Source organism: Mercenaria mercenaria, chromosome 2 (assembly GCF_021730395.1).
Source record: "Mercenaria mercenaria strain notata chromosome 2, MADL_Memer_1, whole genome shotgun sequence".
Taxonomy (NCBI): Eukaryota; Metazoa; Mollusca; class Bivalvia; order Venerida; family Veneridae; genus Mercenaria; species Mercenaria mercenaria.
The window spans coordinates 103,943,134-103,965,179 of record NC_069362.1 but is presented as its reverse complement, the minus strand read 5'-3'; the positions used below and the strand labels follow the sequence as shown (position 1 = coordinate 103,965,179).

The 22,046-nt window shown below is 33.6% G+C and overlaps 1 protein-coding gene across 1 annotated transcript in view; it reads left to right on the top strand.

The window, feature by feature from the left end:
• The window catches only part of LOC123564770 (uncharacterized), a 65,032-nt gene that overhangs the window by 34,357 nt on the left and 8,629 nt on the right, over nucleotides 1-22,046 (top strand). Inside the window, exons 7-10 of the mRNA XM_053537406.1 lie at nucleotides 11,917-11,982; nucleotides 12,127-12,223; nucleotides 18,383-18,436; nucleotides 19,408-19,584. Of these exons, the coding sequence (XP_053393381.1) occupies nucleotides 11,917-11,982; nucleotides 12,127-12,223; nucleotides 18,383-18,436; nucleotides 19,408-19,584 (394 nt within the window). The remainder of the gene's footprint in view (nucleotides 1-11,916; nucleotides 11,983-12,126; nucleotides 12,224-18,382; nucleotides 18,437-19,407; nucleotides 19,585-22,046) is intronic.

Here is a 22,046-nt window from a genome sequence, read left to right as displayed (position 1 = left end):
ATAAAATTTTATAACAAACCAATTTCTAACTTTTAAAGAACAATGGGTAAAAAAAATTAAAAATTAAAAAATTAGGGGTTTTTTTTAAAATAATTTTCAAAATTAAAAGTAAAGGCAGTGTGGGAAAAATCAATTTAGATGACTCTGCTGGACCTGGAAAAACCCTTGGGGGTTTTTACTTAAATAATATGTATTCGATAAAACCCGAGGGTTTTTTGAGAAATGCTTTTTATTCGATCCATTTGGACTTCCCCCGCCGAAAGAAAATAAGTAATACCAAAAGTAAAAAACAAAAATTTCAATACAAACAAAACAAATATGTTTTGGGGGTATTTGTTTTTTTTTCATAAAAAAGTTAAAGATGGTTAAACATTTAGATTTATGTATAAAATAAAAAATTAAAATGTAAAAAAAAATGAACAAAATAATAAATTATTTTAAAAAATAAGGACATGTAAATTTTTTTTTGGGTTTTAATTAAAACTTATTAAAATGTGTTTTTATTTTTGAATAATTTTAATGGGTTTCAATAAATAAATAAAAAGTAAATAAAATAGAAAGAGGGCGTGTCCTTGGAAACTGGAAGTGCACAATTTAAAAAGAAAACCTCCCTTTTTTTTAACATGTTATACTGAGATCTGTAGTGGATTTTTTCAATGGAAAAAATGTAAAACTAGTCCCGGTTTAGTTTTTAAAATGGCAATAATTTAAGAATTATTTTTAAATTTCATTTTAATTATTCTTGTTGATGCAATTAAATTAGTAAAGGAGAAGCTAAATTACAACTAAAAAATAAAAAAAATGTAATTCTCAAGTTACGATGTAAAAAAAAAAAAAAAGAATCTATTTCTTTAATTTGTAAAAAATTTTTAAAAAAAATATTTATTTATATTAATTTTTTTTTAAACGTTAAAAATATTTATTAACAATTTATGGGTTTTAATTTAAGAGTTAATTTAAAAGGTAATTTAAGAAAAGCAATGTTAATACCATTACAAATATATTTTTCGTCATAATATAAAGATTTTTTTTTATAAAATGCTGGGAAAAATTTTGTTTTCGAACGAATAACTTTAAAGGTGTGATTAGTTTGGGTTGAAATTTAAAAAAAGTGTCTTTGTAATTTTTTTTTGAAAATTTTTTCTTAAAAACAAGTTTTTTAATTCCTTTACATTTTTTATATTAACTTCGTTTTCTAATAAAATGAAAGTTTTACTTTTAATCCGACAAATTAACAATGGGAAAGCCGGCACTTCATCTTTAAAATTTCCAATTACTTTTTTATTATTATCGAAAAAAAAATTTTGAAAACTATCATAATACTATTATAAATAAATCCTTGTCCATAAAAATCCTCATAGCATTTTGGTTTTTTTATAACATAAGAAACAGTGTCATTATGTAATTTACAATTACCTCGTATTTTCCTTAAGTTTTAATGAAAAATACATTTAAAAATTTTAAAAATCTAAAATCCATTCCAACATAACAAGGCGTTTAAAAAAAAAACTTTCTTTTATTCTATGAATTCCCAAAAAAATTTTGTTAAACACGTTGAACTAACAAATGAAGGGTTTTGGGTTTTTTATTTTTAAAAGGTTTTTATCATAGTTAATTTAATATTAATCCTTTGCTAAATTCTCCATGTCTTACCCAATACAGAATTGTTCATTAATTAAAAAAAATCTTTTTTCAAATGAATTTTTTGCTTTAGATCTTTTTTGGTATTAAAATCAATATACTTTTTTTAAACCGGACTTTGTCAAAATTAATATTTTGTGTATTTTTGATACTTTTAACCCCAAATTTTTTATATAGTTCAAGATTTTTTTTAATGAACTACATAATTTTGTTTTTATCAAAATTGGAAAATAATTTTTTTTACATTACTTTTTCCTATTTTTAAAATTTTTTTTTAATTTTTTTACATAATTTAAAAGCCTTCCTGGTATTTTAATTTTTTCAGGGGGTAAAGGTAATTTTTTGTGGGTTTTATGTAAATTTTTTTGGATTTCAAGATCCATTCAAATATAAAATAGTTTTACCTTTTGCAATTTAAATTTTTGAATTGTTTTTGGATATAAATTTAAGTTTCCAGAGAGTAAAAGGGTTTACAATAGCCCCAAGTAAAATTTTGGCGTCGAGGTACTAAAGTATTTGCTGTCAAGTTTAGGATCATAATCTTCATATATTTTTGTTTGTTTACTGTATCTGTTTGAAATATAAAATTTTTTCCCCTTCAGTCCCTTTTCAATAAAAGATCATTCAATATTTATTTAAAACTAAATTAATTCCCGTCATTTTTAACATTGATCCAAGCTAAACCCGGGCTACTAAAATAATGACAAAGGGTTAATTTTTAAAATTTTAAAATTTTTCATTTTGAGTGAGCACTTCTCTGAATTTTTGTTATAGACAATGATCCCCGGGCCTTTGGTCCCTTTGGAAAATTTGTTTTTCATCACGTAGGGGGCCCTTTACTTCTATATATTCTTTTTCACAGATATGACAAAAATTTGTTTTTTTAAAATTTATTTCATCTTTTTTAGACATTCTTTGTTCTTTGTTAAAAAGTTCTTTAAAATTTCTTTACAATATTCCCTTCCTCAAACATTTTTTTTATAAATTTTAAACTGCGTTTGGGGCCTCTGAAATCTGTGTTGGTTTTGTATATTTGTCATCTAACAACAAAAACTTTAAGCCGTAACCACAACATATGGTTTTTATATGGTTCATAAATGAAGATTCAGTTGATGGTAAGATTTAAAAACCTTTTTAGTTATTGATTCAAAATCGCAAAATTACAAAAGGTACTGTAAAAACCCTTTTTAATAATTTTAAATTGTACTTTACTTCCCCCTTTTGGCATTTTTTTACTTGAGTACCTTAAACAAACAGTTTGGGATGTGTTTTATTTAATATTCTTTTTGAGAAAAAAGTTGGGGGGGCAAAATCTACAAAATGTTTCTTGTTTGTATTTTTTGTTTTGTTATTCATTAAATTTTAAAGTTTTTTTCCAAACATAATGTTTGGGTCAGTGGGTTTTTAACCCCCTTTTCATCTCACAGTTATTTTATCATTAGTAATTAGCAACTGTCACAGTGTTCTTCGTATTGATATTTGATATGTACAATGGATAAATTTTCCCCTAGGTTTTATATCAAAAAAATTTAAAAATATTTCATTTTAAAAATTTATTTTAGGTATTTGATTTTTAAGTAACAGGAAATTTTAAATTTCCGTATAAAACAAGATGTTTAAGTTTTTTATATTTTTTAAACTCTATGAGGGTTTTCTTTTAAAGGAAATTTATAAACTAAAAGACACCCTCTAAAAAATTCTTTTCATGTTCTTTTAAATTTTTTAATCCCTTTTATTGAAATTTTGTAGTTTATTTGGTAATTCTAAATAATTGAAACAGCCAATGGACTGTACTTATATCTATTTTTAATAGCATCAAATGACTTTTCTCCACCACTTCCTTCGAAATCCAATTACAAAATTTATTAAAATTTTTTCATCAAAATTGTGTAAAGTTTTTTTTATTTTTATTTTTGTTAAAAATTTCTAAAGCCTTTTATGAAAATAAATGATTTTTATTGTACAGTTTTATCCATTTTTGCCCCAAAATTTTTTTTAAAACAAGTTTATTTTTATACCCTTTTTAAAGTTTTAAATTCAGATTTAAATTCATAAGAGTCGTTTTAATTAAAAAATTGATTCTTTGGACTTGTTTATGTAATTTTAATTTCAAATTTTTTAATATTGTTTTGTAAACTTCGATTTCCCTTATATATTTTTTAGGAAAAAAAAATTCGTTAAGCAAAAAGGATTAAAAAAAAAAAATTAAAAAAATAATAAAATAAAAAAAGTTTTAAATTATCTTTTAAAAAGAATTAAAATATTTTAAACTTTTATCTTTTTCCATTTTTTTGATATTCCACTTTTATCGGTTTTCTCCTTTGCAGCACATTGGTATTCACCCCGAATTAATACCCGGTCTTTAGACGTGCTTTGCTTTTTATGTTTTTTCTTTATTAGTATCAGTCGGTTACAAAAACTTTTTTAGGTTTTTCAAAATTTTTTTTTGGGCGGGGAATAATCTTTTAGATTTTTTCTTCGTTAATATACAACCCAGTTCCTTAAATAAAATTTTTTTTTAAAAATAAGGATCTATAACATTTTTGTAATTTATCAATGCAGATTTTTTATTATCGTAACTATTTGACAAATTTTGATTTAATAACTTTTTTTTTAAGAACTTTTTTATATGAATTTTTTTTCTGGATTTATTATTTTCCCAAAGTGCTAGATAATTTTTGGGGATAATCATTTATCTACCTTTTTAAATTAACCCTCTATATTAAAACTTATAGAAAAAAAACTTTAAAAACGCACTAATGAAATTATATTGATTTGAGAAAATTTGTTTTATTATTATATTTTTTAATAAGATTTTAAAACATTTTTTCTAAATTGTTATCAACGGGGGGGGGGGGGGGGGGGTTTAAAATTTTAATACCCTTCCCGAAAATTCTGTTTTTAAATTCTTTGTGTAATTTTTGTAGTTTTTCTAAATTAAATTTAAAACCCAATTTTTTTCTTCGTTCTGTTTCTTTTTTTGGGGTCTTTTAAAATATTTTGGGGTTTGGTTTTAAAAATAAACAAAAACCATCAATTGGGTTTTTTTTCCCTTGGTTTTTATAATATGACATTAAAAAAGATTGTTACTTCCCCTCGGGGTCATTTAAACACCGTTGTCGTGATGTTGTTTTGTAAAAACGTTTTGTTATTAAATAACCGTTTAAGGACAAAAAAAACCATCAAATGTTTGCAAAGAAACTTTTTTTTTTTTTTGACTGTTTAAAGTTGTTGCTGAAAAGGAAATAAATATTTGGAAAGGGTTTTTGAGCAGCAAGTTCAAAAAAGGGAATGAAAATTTCCCTTGGGTTATAACATTTTTCCATTCGGAATTGGGTTTTGGTTATATTAAAATTAGGATTATTTCTTTTAATAATATTAAAAACGCTTTTTCCTGATGCAATATTACCTTCAACTGATATAAATTTTTTTCATTTTTATGAAATTTTAGAAAAATCTTTAATAAATCTTTAATAAATCTTTAATAATCTTTTAAAACAACCTTTTTTTTTGTTTTATATCCTTAAGTTTAATTCCTTCTATGAATTCAAGGGTGTTGAATATTTTTTTTCTTTCTGCATTTCTAATAGTATTGTAAAAATACCTGAATAACTTTTTTTGGATTTCTTTTTTTTACCTTTCCCAATTTTTTCTTTTGTTATAAATTGTTTTATTTTTTTGGGTGATGTGCTTTTAAAAAAAATTTTTGTCGTCAAGTTTTAGTCGTTAGTAAATATGGAATTATGATGGAACAGCGCCAGCAAACTGTACAAATTGGGAAAAGGGGTGGAAAAAGTGCAAAAACAGCGAACAACCAAAGCCCTGCTGTAATATATAAACCAGTATTCTCCCCACAAAAATTTTTAATTTTTTTTTAAAACAGCAGTAGTTTGTTAAGTGAATAATTTTGTCTATTTTTTCTATTCCCCTTATTATTAGAAAATTTCTTTTTATTACTCATTTATATAATTAAACTTTTTTTTTTTAAATTAAATTGTTCAAGTCGTAAACGGGAACCCCAAATATTAAAATTTTTTTGTAAACCTTTCCATTTTATAAAGCTTGTTTTTTTTTAGTCTGTCTAAAAACTTTTTCAAATTCAAAAAACTTTTGTGTAGTAGGTAAAAGTTTTTTTGTCCGTAAAATGAACTTGAACTATTTCATTATTTAAAAACTTTAATAGAGTATGTTGGGGTTTGTATTTTTAATTTTAAAATTATAAAAAAATTTTCCCCTTTTCCTTTGGTGTATACTTTTTCGAAAAAGTTTTTTTAAATTTGTTTTTCGCTCGATCCCCCAATTTTTAAAATTTTTCTTTGCTCTTTGGTATCTTTAAATCACCCTATAAATTAAAGTAAACAGTACCTTTATTTAAGTTTTTACTGGCTTCGGTTGGTGTCATTTTTATACTAGAATGTTTTGTTTTGTTAGCTCACCTGAGCAATGCTCAGGTGAGTTTTTCTGATCGCTCGATGTCCGGCGTCTGTCGTCCGTCGTCTGTCGTCTGTCGTCTGTCGTCCGTCGTCTGTCAACATTTAGCTTGTGTATGCGATAGAGGCTATATTTTTCAATTAATCTTCATGAATATTGGTCAGAAATAACCTTGATGAAATCTGGGCCCGAGTCGAAAATGGGTCATCTCGGGTCAAAAACTAGGTCACTAGGTCAAATCAAAAAAAAAACCTTGTGTATGCGATAGAGGCTGTATTTTTCATTTAATCTTCATGAATGTTGGTCAGAATGATAACCTTGATGAAATCTAGGCCGAGTTCGAAAATGGGTCATCTCGGGTCAAAAACTAGGTCATTTAGGTCAAATCAAAGAAAAACCTTGTGTATGCGATAGAGACTGTATTTTTCATTTAATCTTCATGAATATTGGTCAGAATGATAACTTTAATGAAATCTAGGCCGAGTTCGAAAATGGGTCATCTGGGGTCAAAAACTAGGCCCACTAGGTCAAATCAAAGAAAAACCTTGTGTATGCGAAAAGAGGCGGTATTTTTCAATTAATCTTCATGAATATTGGTCAGAATGATAACCTTGATGAAATCTAGGCCGAGTTCGAAAATGGGTCATCTGGGGTCAAAAACTAGGTCACTAGGTCAAATCAAAGAAAAACCTTGTGTATGCGATAGAGGCTGTATTTTTCAATTGATCTTCATTATTTTGGTCAGAATGATTGCCTTGATGAAATCTAGGCCGAGTTCGAAAATGGGTCATCTCGGGTCAAAAACTAGGTCACTAGGTCAAATCAAAGAAAAACCTTGTGTATGCGTTTAGAGGTGGTATTTTTCAATTGATCTTCATGAATTTTGGTCAGAGTGATTACCTTGATGAAATCTAGGCCGAGTTCGAAAATGGGTCATCTGGGTTCAAAAACTAGGTCACTAGGTCATATCACGTAAAATCCTTGTGTATGCGATAGAGGCTGTATTTTTCAATTGAACTTCATGAATTTTGGTCAGAATGGTACCCTTGATGAAATTTAGACCAAGTTCGAAAATGGGTCATCTGGGGTCAAAAACTAGGTCACTAGGTCAAATAAAAGAAAAACCTTGTGTATGCAATAGAGGCGGTATTTTTCAACTGATCTTCATGAAATTTAGCCAGAATGATTACCTTGATAAAATCTAGGCCGAGTTCGAAAATGGGTCATCTGGGGTAAAAAACTAGGTCACTAGGTCAAATCGAAGAAAAACATTGTGTATGCAATAGAGGATGTATTTTTCAATTGATCTTCATGAAATTTGGTCAGAGTGATTGCGTTGATGAAATCTAGGTCGATTTTGAATATGGGTTATCTGAGGTCAAAAACTAGGTCACTAGGTCAAATTAAAGAAAAATCTTGTGTATGCGATAGAGACTGTTTTTTTTTTCAATTGATTTGTATGAAATTCGGTCAGGTTGATTGCCTTAATGAAATCTAGGTCGAATTTGAATATGGGTTATCTGAGGTCAAAAACTAGGTCACTTGGTCAAATCAAAGAAAAAACTTCTGTATGTGATAGAGGCTGTATTTTTCAGTTGATCTTCATGAATTTTGGTCAGAATGATTGCCTTGATAAAATCTAGGTCGAGTTTGAACATGGGTCATCTAGGGTCAAAAACTAGGTCATATCTAAGAAAATGCTTGTTTTATCGCAAGAGACCAATTTTTTGGTCCAATCTTAATGAAAATTGGTCAGAATATTTGTTTCCATGAAATCACTAGGTCAAACATGTTTTACACTGTTACGGAGTGTTTCTTAGGTGAGCGACCTAGGGCCATCTTGGCCCTCTTGTTATATTTATCAACCATATCCTGCAAATTATCTAAATAAGTATAAGTATTATTTGTTGTAAAATATTTCCACATTATTCTTTTTAAAGTTCTATTGAATCTTTCAATTACTACAGCTTTACCTTCATTAAATGTATGATACATATTAATCTTATTTTTATTCAAAAATGATTCAAACTTTTTATTATAAAATTCTTTTCCTTCATCCACCCATAAATTTATTGGTAATCGCCCTTTTAAAATTATTTTTATACGCCCGTTTGAAAAACGGGACGTATTATGGGAACGCCCCTGGCGGGCGGGCGGGCGGCGTCCACAGACCTTGTCCGGAGCATATCTTCTACATGCATGAAGGGATTTTGATGAAACTTGGCACAGTTGTTCACCATCATGAGACGGAGTGTCATGCGCAAGAACCAGGTCCCTAGGTCTAAGGTCAAGGTCACACTTAGAGGTCAAAGGTCAAATTCAAGAATGACTTTGTCCGGAGCATATCTTCTTCATGCATAGAGGGATTTTGATGAAAGTTGGCACAATTGTTCATCATCATGAGAAGGAGTGTCATGCGCAAGAACCGGGTCCCTAGGTCTAAGGTCAAGGTCACACTTAGAGGTCAAAGGATACAAGAATGAAAACTTTGTTCGGAGCATTTCTTCTTCATGCATAGAGGGATTTTGATATAACTTGGCACAAATGTTCACCACCATGAGGCGGAGTGTCATGCGCAAGAACCAGCTCTCTAGGTCTAAGGTCAAGGTCACACTTAGAGGTCAAAGGATATAAGAATGAAAACCTTGTCCGGAGCATGTCTTCTTCATGCATAGAGGGATTTTGATATAACTTGGCACAAATGTTCACCACCACGAGACGTAGTGTCATGCGCAAGAACCAGGTCCCTAGGTCTAAGGTCAAGGTCACACTTAGAGGCCAAAGGTCAGATACAAGAATGACTTTGTCCGAAGCATTTCTTCTTCATGCATGGAGGGATTTTGATGTAACTTGACACAATTATACACCATCATGAGACGAAGTGTCATGCGCAGTTCCCTTCTTTCGAATTACTTCCCTTTGTTGTTACTATAAATAGCTTATATTGTAACTTTTTCATTACTAGTCATAGGGAAAAATCGAGACCACTTTTCTGTAGTACAATATGCATGCTACATCCAATTTTGAGGTGTATTTTGACCAGTCTCTACCTGGAAAAGATTTTTGTGAGGACTTACAATTTTTTTTTTTTTTTTTTTAAGATTAACTTCCCTTAGTTGTTACTATAAATAACTTATATTGTAACTTTTTTATAATTGACCGTAGGGAAAAACCAAGACCACTTTTCTATGGTACAACATAGATGTTACTTTCCAATTTTAGGTGTATTTTAAGGTATCTCTACCTGGTAAGGAGTTTTTTTGTGGACTTAGAAAAACAAAACATTTAGTTATTACTAAACAACCACAAAGTTAAAATTCCATTTGCAAATACAGGTGCTAGAGTAAAGAAATTTGCTGTGACGGGCGTATATTTTGACATTCTTGCACTCTTTTTCAAATGCTTCAGTAACAGATTCTCCAGTTTTATTCTTTAATGGAATAACCCAAGCATATTTACTAAATATATCAATAACGGTTAACAAGTACTTTACTCCTTTATTGTATTTTGAAAAAGCTTGCATGTCAACTAAATCAGCTGACCAAGTATCATCAATGTCATTAACTATCACTCTTCGTTTCCTAAATTTCCTTTTAATTGGTTTGTGTAATTCTTCAGCTATTCATCGCTCCATGTGATTCCGGGGGTATACTCTACCCCCTTTTCCCGTTTTTTTGATTTTGTCCCAACCCAAGTTTGTATTTTGTTTTGATAGCTGGTTTTTACAACTAAATGTTTTGCAATCTTTTCTCCAAATGTTTTTGATTTAGTGTTATTTAAATTGGAAAGCATTTGCTTATCACATGTACTCTTTTTTACACCACTGTCATAGCAAAAGTCATGGTCCTACATACTGCACCCATTTTCGTTGACAGGAGGTCCGTTACTAAAGGATTTCCTGGTCCACAATAGTTATACCCTTTGGAAAAGTGTTAAAAACCTTTTTTGGGTAATAAAGGTAACATTGCTTTATGAATATCAAAATTTAAACCTGCTTTGATAGTACTTTTAACAAATTTTGCTTTCGTTTTTCCGAAAAGATTTACATTTTGTTTATCTTTAGCCTCCCGTTTTTGCTGTAACAAAGTGAGGATTTACATTATCTATAAATTTTCTTTCTTTCAAACAATATATTTTATTTTGTAAACTCATCTTATATTATATATGTTTAAATTTAACTTTAAAACTTTTTAGTCGGTTTTTACTGGGTTTAAAGCCTGTGGATTTTAAATTGTCCGGCATTGACCATCTGACCAAGGGTCAAAAGGTCAAATGAAGGTTATACTGTTTTCGCCAAACAATTACTTTACTACTATGATTATCGCGTCTGACAAATTGCAGAGGCTTATTGTACTCGCCTTATCATTTTTGAGTTAAAATATACAAACTCAATTTAAAACTGTTATAAACATTTTTATTTTAGTATTCATATGTTTTTGTGAAGATCATGATTTGTTTTATCTGTTTAAACTGAAAGTTGAACTATAGTTCTAGTTGTTGAATAGTGGAATCAAGAAATTGCATATTACAATCTAATTATTTTGGACATAAAATTATCCAGTATACCCGCGTACACCTCACTCAAATTATTATATTTTTAATCTGAATCTGTCGATTTTTATGCCCCCGAAGGGAGGCATATAGGTTTTGAACCGTCTGTCGGTCTGTCGGTCTGTCCGCAATTTTCGTATCCGGTCCATATCTTTGTCATCCATGGATGGATTTTCAATTAACTTGGCATGAATGTGTACCACAGTAAGACGACGTGTCGCGCGCAAGACCCAGGTCCGTAGCTCAAAGGTCAATGTCACACTTAGACGTTAAAGGTCATTTTTCATGATAGTGCATTGATGGGCGTGTCCGTCCATATCTTTGGGTCATCCATGGATGTTTTTTCAAATAACTTGTCATAAATGTGTACCACAGTAAGACGACTGGCGCGCGCAAGACCCAGGTCCGTAGCTCAAAGGTCAATGTCACACTTAGACGTTAAAGATCATTTTTCATGATAGTGCATTGATGCGCGTGTCCGGTCCATATCTTTGTCATCCATGGATGGATTTTCAAGAAACTACCCGTAAATGTCTGGCACAGTAAGACGACGTGTCGCTCGCAAGACCCAGGTCTGTAGCTCGAAGGTCAAGGTCACACTTAGACGTTAAAGGTCATATTTCATGATAGTGCATTGATGGGCGTGTCCGGTCCATATCTAAATATTATATTTAAAATAACTATGCATGAATGTGTGGCACAGTAAGACGACGTGCCTAGCTTTAGAGTATATTGTCTACTGATTACCCTTTCTGTATGTTAAGAGCTTTACAATTGGATATTTTGTCAAATAAGTGAGCTTACGTTGGTGGGGTATTATTTTATATAAACTCTTATATCTATCCCTTTCCAGTTCTAAATATAGTGAACTATTAGCATCGTGAAAATAAGTGACATAGCAGTTTGTAGGATTCCACAATATTCAGATATCCTGTGTGTACAATGTCTCTTTTATTTTTTGTGCCCTACCCCACAAACAAATTTGTCTTTATCTGTCTGTCCAAATTTGTTTCATGCATAATAATTATCTTAGAAAGTATTTCACAAAGAGTCATCAAACCTCACAGGAGTGTTACTAAGTGTTTGAAGTGGTTTCACCTGGTATTAAATTATTTATTCACACAGTTAAACTACAGTTATTGCCCTTGACTTAGTCACTGATATGAACACAGTGACAGGAATGGGGGCACCAGTGTCTTATGGACACACATCTAGTTCTCTTTATCTGTATTTAACATAATATAGCTGCAAAAACTTATAAAGGACCTTTACAAGCACCTGTGTATATTTCAGGGAAATCATGTTCAGTCTGGTTGTAGACCATGGTCTGGTGGAATGTTTCACTGTCAGAAGGAAGAGGTATAATTTTACTGTCCTTTCATACCTAAGACAAGCCTTTTTAAGCCATAATTTATGAGCTTTTTAAGACATTATGTAATTTAAATGTAGGCAGTATAACCTTATATAAAACCATGTATGAATAATAAATATCTTATTATTTAGATTGCTTCTGGACCAGCTTCTTAATATTTGTAACATGATGTGTACCAGGATTCGCTGGAACCTAAGTGCCACAAGGATGACAGAACAGAGAACTAAGGTAAACAGTCTATGATTCAACCTTACAATCTTGGAGACACCTTCCCCAAACGCCAGCCTCTGATTGGCTGTTTCTGAGCACAAAGAACTTTTGAAATTGACCAATGGCAAGGATGTATTTGGAGACTGGTTCTATATTTATAGGTTATTAGCTTTGCATCGGGAAATATGCACGAGTTCTTCAGAGGAAATATTGCGCGACTTTAGGGCAATATTCTTCCGCTGAGGAACGAGTGCATATTTCCCAATGCAAAGATAATAACCTTTTTATTACATGTGCATCTACACGTATAATTACTACAACACAAAATGAATTACGTCACGCACCTGAATGAAATTCAGGCGTCAGTGTACGGAAAAATACAGACGTTTCCGGTACCAGTGTAACTTAACAGGGAATAGAAACGAGTATGTAATAACTAGTTTTATATGATTGAAATCAGGTCCTTTGTTAATCAACATTCAGATGCGGGAATTTTCTTAATATCTTTTAAATATTTAAACTTACTGCAACAAAAACTGTTGCAACATAATAAATTTAGTAGTGTAGACAGATCGTAAAATAGATTAAAGGTTGTTGAATGTCTGATGCTATTTCTCTATTTGAGGAACACTCAAGTCAGTGATCATGTGTTCATGAGGAAACCAGTATGACTTTCTAAGAATACTTGCCTCTTTCTCTGAAACATTTCTTATGTGCTGTCTGTTGTTTAGCTCACCTATCCCATAGTGACATGGTGAGCTTTTATGATTGCATTTTGTCTGTTGTAGGTCGTCAATCCATCTGTCATCAATCGTACGTTCACAATTTTTTGTGAACACGTTAGAGACCACATTTTGTAGTCAATTTTAATCAACTTGCACACAACTTGTATTAGCATAATATCTCGGTTCATTTCGAAAATTTGCCAGATCCCATCATAGGTTCCAGAGTTATCGCCCCTTTAAGGGCCAAAATTTAATTATGTCTCCCCCAGGAGACATATTGTTTTTGCCCTGTCCGTCCGTCCATCCGTCCGTCCGTCCGTCCGTACGTCACACTTCATTTCCAAGCAATAACTGGAGAACCATTTGACCTAGAACCTTCAAACTTCATAGGGTTGTAGGGCTGCTGGAGTAGACGACCCCTATTGTTTTTGGGGTCACTCCGTCAAAGGTCAAGGTCACAGGGGCCCGAACATTGAAAACCATTTCCGATCAATAACTAGAGAACCACTTGACCCAGAATGTTGAAATTTCATAGGATGATTGTACATGCAAAGTAGATGACCCCTATCGATTTTGGGGTCACTCCATTAAAGGTCAAGGTCACAGGGGCCCGAACATTGAAAACCATTTCCGGTCAGTAACTTGAGAACCACTTGACCCAGAATGTTGAAACTTCATAGGATGATTGGTCATGAAGAGTAGATGACCCCTATTGATTTTGGGGTCACTCTGTCAAAGGTCAAGGTCACAGGGGCCTGAACATGGAAAACCATTTCCGATCAATAACTAGAGAACAACTTGACCCAGAATGTTGAAACTTCATAGGATGATTGGTCATGAAGAGTAGATGACCCCTATTGATTTTGGAGTCACTCTGTCAAAGGTCAAGGTCACAGGGGCCTGAACATGGAAAACCATTTCCGATCAATAACTAGAGAACCACTTGACCCAGAATGTTGAAACTTCATAGGATGATTGTACATACAGAGTAGATGACCCATATCGATTTTGGGGTCACTCTATTAAAGGTCAAGGTCACAGGGGCCTGAACATTGAAAACCATTTCCGGTCAGTAACTTGAGAACCACTTGACCCAGAATGTTGAAACTTAATAGGATGATTGGTCATGCAGAATAGATGACCCCTAACGATTTTGGGGTCACTCTGTGAAAGGTCAAGGTCACAGGGGCCTGAACATGGAAGACCATTTCCGGTCTGTAACTTGAGAACCACTTGACCCAGAATGATGAAATTTCATAGAATGATTGGTCATACAGAGTAGATGACCCCTAACGATTTTAGGGTCACTCTGTTAAAGGTCAAGGCTACAGGGGCCTGAACATGGAAAACCATTTCCGATCAATAACTTGAGAACCTCTCGACCCAGAATGTTGAAACTTCATATGATGATTGTTCATGCAGAGTAAATGACCCCTAATGTTTTTGGGGGTCACTCTGTTAAAGGTCAAGGTCACAGGGCCTGAACATTGATAACCAGTTCCGATCAATAACTTGAGAACCTCTCGACCCAGAATGTTGAAACTTCATAGGATGATTGACCATGCAGAGTAGATGACCCCTATTGTTTTTGGGGTCACTCCGTTAAAGGTCAAGGTCACAGGGGCCTGAACATTGATAACAAGTTCCGATCAATAACTTGAGAACCACATGACCCAAAATGTTGAAACTTCATAGGATGATTGAACATGCAGAGTAGATGACCCCTATTGATTTTGGGGTCAGTCTATTAAAGGTCAAGGCCACAGTGGCCTGTTCATGTAAAATCATTTTTTGGAAATAACTTGAGAACCACTTGACCTACAATGTTGAAACTTAATAGGATGATTGGACTTGCAGAGTAGATGACCCCTATTTATTTTGAGGTCACTTGATCAAAGGTCAAGGTCACAGAAGCCTGAACAGTGACTTGAGAACCACTAGGCCAAGAGTGTTGAAATTTAGCGGGATGATTGGACATGCCAAGTAGATGATCCGTATTGCAGCTAACCATCAGTGTCTCTTTGACTTTTGCTCCTGACCCCTATTGACTTCTTGCCTATAGGACTTTGCATTGGGGGAGACATGCGCTTTTTTACAAAAGCATTTTCTAGTTTGCTATTTTTTTGGCTTGTGAACATGATAGGGCCACATTTTGCTATCAACTTTATCAGACTTGCACACAACTTGTATTGGTATAATATCTCATTGTTTTTTAGCTCACCTGTCACGTAGAGCTTTTGTGATCGCCCTTCGTCCGTCGTCCGTCTTCCGTCCACAATTTCTTGTCTGCACGATAGAGGTTTCATTTATGATTTTATTTTAACCAAACTTGCACACAGCTTGTATCACCATAAGATCTCGGTTCCTTTCTTGAACTGGCCAGATCCCATTATGGGTTCCAGAGTAATGGCCCCTGAAAGGGCCAAAATTAGCTATTTTGACCTTGTCTGCACAATAGCAACTTTATTTATGATTTGATTTTTACCAAACTTGCGCACAACTTGTATCACCATAAGATCTCAGTTCCTTTCTTGAACTGGCCAGATTCCATTATGTATTCCAGAGTTATGGCCCCTGAAAATGCCAAAATTAGCAATTTTGACCTTGTCTGCACAGTAGCAGCTTTATTTATGATTTGATTTTTACCAAACTGGCACACAACTTGTATCACCATAAGATCTCGGTTCCTTTCTTGAACTGGCCAGATTCCATTATGGGTTCCAGAGTTATGGCCCCTGAAAGGGCCAAAATTAGCTATTTTAACCTTGTCTGCACAATAGCAGCTTCATTTATGATTTGATTTTAACCAAGCTGGCATACAACTTGTATCACCATAAGATCTTGGTTTCTTTTTTGAACTGGCGAGATTCCATCATGGGTTCCAGAGTTATGGCCCCTTAAAGGGCCAAAATTAGCTATTTTGACCTTGTCTGCACAGTAGCAGCTTTATTTATGATTTGATTTTTACCAAACTAGCACACAACTTGTATCACCATAAGATCTCGGTTCCTTTCTTGAACTGGCCAGATCCCATTATGGGTTTTAGAGTTATGGCCCCTGAAAGGGCCAAAATTAGCTATTTTGACCTTGTCTGCACAATAGCAGCTTCATTTATGATTCGATTTTAACCAAACTTGCACACAACTTGTATCACCACAAGATCTTGGTTCCTTTCTTGAACTGGCCAGATTTCTTCATGGGTTCCAGAGTTATGGCCCCTTAAAGGTCCAAAATTGGCTATTTTGGCTTTTGCAGCTATATAGAGACTTCATTTATGGTTTTATTTGATACAAACTTCCAAAATAACTTCAACAACAATAACTCTTGGATTCCATGACAAATCAGATCCAACTTCCAAGCGTAGGTTCAGAGTTATTTTATATCTGATTACCTCCCCTGATTGTAATCAAAATGGATTTATATCAGTAAGTACTTATAGTACTTATTTGAAATTTCATTATTGTCATTAGTTGGACTGAACCAATCAGGGTAGATAATTATGGACTGATTTTATGTCAAATTACCTCCCTTTATTTCAAATTAAAATGGGTGTATCTCCATAACTAATGAAGATACTGATCTGAAATTTCATTTATGTCAACAGATTTATTTGGCAGATCCTTCTTTTCTTCACTTACAATAATTTTTTTTTTTTTAATTACTTCCCTTTTACGTTACTATAAATAGCTTATTTTTAGTAACTTTTTTATTATTGGCCGTAGGGAAAAACCGAGTACACTTTTCTGTGGTACAACATGGACGGTACCTCCAATTTGTAGGTGTATCTTGACATATCTGTAACTTGTAAGAATTTTTTTTTCTTTTTGGTTAAATTTCTTCCCTTTGTTGTTACTGTCCTTTGGACTTAGATATTTTTTATGAGGACGTTCTTGTCCTCAAGTGCAATGATAACAGGTGAGCGATATAGGGCCATCATTGTTTGAAAACTGGCCAGATTTCATCATGGGTTCCGGAGTAAGGGCTCCTTTAAGAGCAAAAATTTGCTGTTTTTGGCTTGTGAACACGAAAGAGACCTCATTTTGCTATCAACTTTAATCAAATTTGCACACAACTGTTAATTGTATTGGTATAATATCTCGGTTTCTTTTGAAAACGGGCCAGATCCCATAATGGGGTCCAGAGTTATTTGCTATTTTTGGCTTGCGAACACGATAGATAGAGACCACATTTTGCAGTCCACTTTAATCAAACTTGCATACAACTTGTATTGGCATAATATATTTCGGATCCTTTGAAAAACTGGCCAGATCCCATCATGGCTTCCAGAGTTATGGCTCTTAAAGGGCCAAAATTGCTATTTTCGCTTTTGCAGCCATATAGGGACTTCATGTATGGTTTGATTTGATAAAACTTGCAAAATATCTTCAACATCAATAAATCTTTGATTCCATGATGAATCTGTCAGATCCAATTATAGGTTCCGGAGTTATGGCCCCTGATTGACACCTGAAAGATCCAAAATTTGTTAATTTTCACCTTGGGAACACGATAAAAGTGACGTTTTATATTTGATTTTAGCCACACGTACACTCAACTTTTGTCACAATAAAACCTCAGTTTCTTTTGAAAACCGGCTAGATTCCATCTTGGGTTCTGGAGTCACTGCCCCTGAAAGGGGCAAAATTTTCTATTTTGGCCTTTTCAGCCATGTAGAGGTTTCATTTCTCTTTGATTTTGTACAAACTTGCACAGAATGATTATCTTCATGATTTCTAGACCCGGATCACAACTGGTTCTTGTCTGTTGAAGTCAAAAGAAAAGCTTGTAAACAACATAGAAGCCACATTTATGAACCTGTCTTCATGAAACTTGGTCAGAATGTTTATCTTCATGATTCCTAGGCCAAGTTTTATACTGGGTCATATGGGGTCAAAAACTAGGTCACCCGGTAAATTCAAAGGTAACACTCTTGTTCATTGGTTAGAATGTTTGTGTACATGAGATATCTCACGAATTTTTATTTGGGTCATGTAGGGTAAAAAAACTAGGTCACCAGGTCAAAGCAAAGAATAAGCTTGTTAAGACTGAAGAGGCCAAATCGTTTTGATCCAATCTTAATGAAAGTTTTTCAGAATACTTGTCTCCCTGACATCACCAGGTAAAACATGTTTACGCAGTTATTGTGTGTTACTCAGGTGAGTGACATAGGGCCATCGTGGCCCTCTTCTAAATATTAAAGCATGTACAACATAAATGGAAAACTTGGTCAGACTATTAGTGAACATTGCCGAATGTATGATAGTAAATCTCAGTTGAGACCTGTGTGTCTTGTAGTTGTCACTGCGGTATGAATTACAAACATGATCAAATATTAATGGCCAGCATAATTATAGCTTTTATAGAAAGTTGTCAGTGTGGTATTTTTTGGAGTTTACTGTACTTGGAAGACCACACAAGATTTATTTAGTCCAGCTGACAATATGTTTTACAGATATTTGAGAAGTCCATGTTGTTGATTCGTCACCTTGACTTGGAACGTACAGCAGTAAGTTGTCTTTTGTTATGTTGGGTTAATCCTTACCCTGCTTAATTTCTTTAACCTTTACCCTGCTAAATTTCTAAAATGAACTGGTCCATCATTCAGTTTGGGTAGTACCACTTATTATTCAAGGGGTTGTTCACTGAAAATTTACTGACTGAATAGCGAACAGTGCAGACCATGATCAGACTGCACGGATGTGCAGGCTGATCTTGGTCTGTACTGGTCACAAACGCAGTATCGCTTGCCGCCAGCAGGCTAAAGGTTAATTAACATCCATTTATTAATTTGGACAGTGCCATTATCTGTTAAAAGGGATGCTTAACAAATAGATACTAACTGAATGGCGAACAGTGCAGATCTTGACCAGACTGCACACTGGTCACAAAGGCAGAATCAGTTGTAACCAGCATGATTAAAGTGTTCCACAGCAGTATTTCTGTTTCATGTGACAGTCAGTCAGTGTAAACATTGTTCAAGGACTCTTTGTTCTCAACACCTATAACAGATGTTTCCATATGAATTAGAGACATTAGAGACTTTGTCTCTAGTGATTCTTCACCGAAAACATACACTTCACCTAAAACATTGTGGTAAAAAGTTCGACTTTCCTCTGTTTTTAAGCTTTAAAGGGTGGGTGAGTTTTCAGTAGAAATTGAAATCCCAAAACTTCTGCATGTGTATTTGTCAGAAATACCTTTATATTAGTAAAACAATACATATAGATGATGTATGTAAATGTACATGAGTTAAGTTTGAAACAAGAAAAAAATATGAAGTATGGTACAGCTTTCTATATGTTTGTAAATAAGCTGAGTACATGTTGGCAATTGTTTCCAAGAAAAAGGAAAACATTTAATAAGTATTGGAAATCAAGATATTTTGAAAACCTACAGTTCAATATAACATAATTTCATATACTACAGTGATGAAAATAGTACATTATTTTGTACTTTTATCTTCGTATTAATTTACAGATGTACAGTTACAGATTCAAGCAGTATGTACAAGTTTTGCTTGGAATATTTCACAGTCCAGTGGGACGAACAGAGAAATTGTGGTGCGGGAATTTCCCCCTTGATTTGCTGTATTCAGTTTGCAAAAACAATCTAGAATACAAGGTGGTTGCTGGCAGGAAGTTGGAAATTGTTAAGGTCAGTAAATGCACTTTGAAATATTTTTTATTGCTATGTGTCTGCAGCACTTTCCATAAAGGGTGTCTAATATTACTTGATTCAAATGCTTCTATAATGAGACAATACGCCATGCAGAAGACTCCGAAACCTAACTCAAAGGTCAGTGTCTTGCTTTGAGGTCAAAGAGTTAGTCATTTTCATTGTCTAGTCTGTAACTTTTTCATGGATATGATTTTGATGGATATTCAAATAACCTTTAAAATTCGTAAATGTTCAATTTTTAACAAGCTGATGTATCATTGGGGGCAAATTAAAAATATGTTGGGGTATTTCTTCTTAGTTACTTCCCTTTAATATGATGAAGTACATTTGTATTTCATAGCATTTTTCTCAATTTTCCAACAATTTACAAATAAAATGTTACCATTATTCCCCCACAAGGAGTGAGCTTGTCTGTCGGTCTGTCGGTTTTATGGGTTCCGGATGATAACTCATGAAAGAATTGACCGATTTAAATACTTTTTGGTAAATAGGTGTAACATCAGAAAATACAGGTCAAGTTTGACTTCGGGGTCAGTAGATCAAAGGTCAAGGTCACAGTGAACCTGAACAGTTAAACGGTTTCCGTATGATAACTTTAGAACACTTGGGTCTAGGATCATGAATTTTTGTTTAACAGGTGTAACATGATAAAATACAGGTCAAGTTCGACTTTGATATTAGTAGGTCAAAGGTCAAGCTCACAGCAACACAAAACAGTTAAACGGTTTACGGAAGGTTACTTGAGAACGCATGAACCTAGGATCAAGAAAATAGATAGGGAGTTTGGTTATGACTAGCAGATGACTCCTAATGACGTTGAGGTCAGTAGGTCAAGTCAAGGTTACAGTGACCCAGAACAATTAAATGGTTTTTGGACAAAAACTACAGATCGCTTGGAAGCCCGCCCGCTTAGCTCAGTAGGTAAGAGCGTTGGTCTACGGATCACGGGGTTGCGAGTTCGATCCTCGGGCAGGCGTATGTTCTCCGTGACTATTTGATAAACGACATTGTGTCTGAAATCATTAGTCCTCCACCTCTGATTCATGTGGGGAAGTTGGCAGTTACTTGCGGAAAACAGGTTTGTACTGGTACAGAATCCAGGAACACTGGTTAGGTTAACTGCCTGCCGTTACATGACTGAAATACTGTTGAAAAACGGAAAATAAACTGTTGTTAAACCCAAAACAGACAGACAGACAGATCGCTTGGGACTAGCATCTCGAAACTTAAAAGGGAAGTGTCATGACCAGCAGATGACCAGTATTGATTTGGAATTCCAGAGGTCAAAGGTCAGAGTGACCTGGATTCTAGACAATAACTTGAGAATGCTTGGGTTTAGAATCATGAAACTTCATAGGGAGGTTAATCATGACCAGCAGTTGACCTCTATTGATTTTGAGGTCAGTAGGTGAAAGGTCAAGCAAGTTTGGCTTTGACATTGGCTTAGTTCTGTGACAAGGCAACATTGTGAGGGTATAATTTGTCACTCCTGTGACAACTCTAGTTATGTCTCCCACACCACTGTATGGTGGGAGACATATTGATTTACTCCTGTCTGTCTGTCAGTCTGTCTTTGTGTCCGTCAGTCACAAATCTTGTGCGCACCCTAAGTCAAACATTTCTCATCAGATCTTCACCAAAATTGAACAAAATGTGTTTGCCAATAAGTCCTCGGCCAAGTTTGATAACTAGCCAAATCGTCACAGGCACTTGGGAATTATGGCCCTTGAATTACCCATAGGCAGATTACTCCAACACTTATCCAAAAGGCCGCTTACTCCAACATTTACTCCAAAACTATCAAAGGTGTATTTTCTGTGAGTGAACAGTTTATAAAGACAGACTTACTGTTCAGATGATTAGGCAGTTGTGGGAGACATGCGCTTTACACAAAAGCTGCGGTAGTGTTTTTTTCATATATGTATCTATGAATGTTTAAAAAGAATTAACAACAGTGGACATACAAATTCAGACCAACATTTTATAATATATGTTGTTTATATAGCGTAACATTGAGTAAACATCATTAACAGATATCAGATGAGTAGAATATGCTACAGTTTAGATTAATTAGTTAATTGATAACATTTGTATTCCTTTTAATCTGTGAATCAATATGTAAGGAAGCTATCCAGCTTCAGCAACCGCGTTGAAAATCCTAATGAAAATTTGTCTGAATATTTGTTTCCAAGAAATCACTAGGTCAAATATATTTACACTGTTATTAGCTCACCTGTTTTGTAGTGACAGGGTGAGCTTTTGTGATCACCCTTTTCCAATTTTCTGTTATCTGTCCGTCCACAATTTCCTTGTGAACACGATAGAGACATTTTGTATTTGATTTGAATGAAACTTGCACACAACTTGTATGGGCATAATATCTCTGTTCGTTTCGAAAACTTGCCAGATCCCATCATGGGTTCGAGAGTTATGGGCCC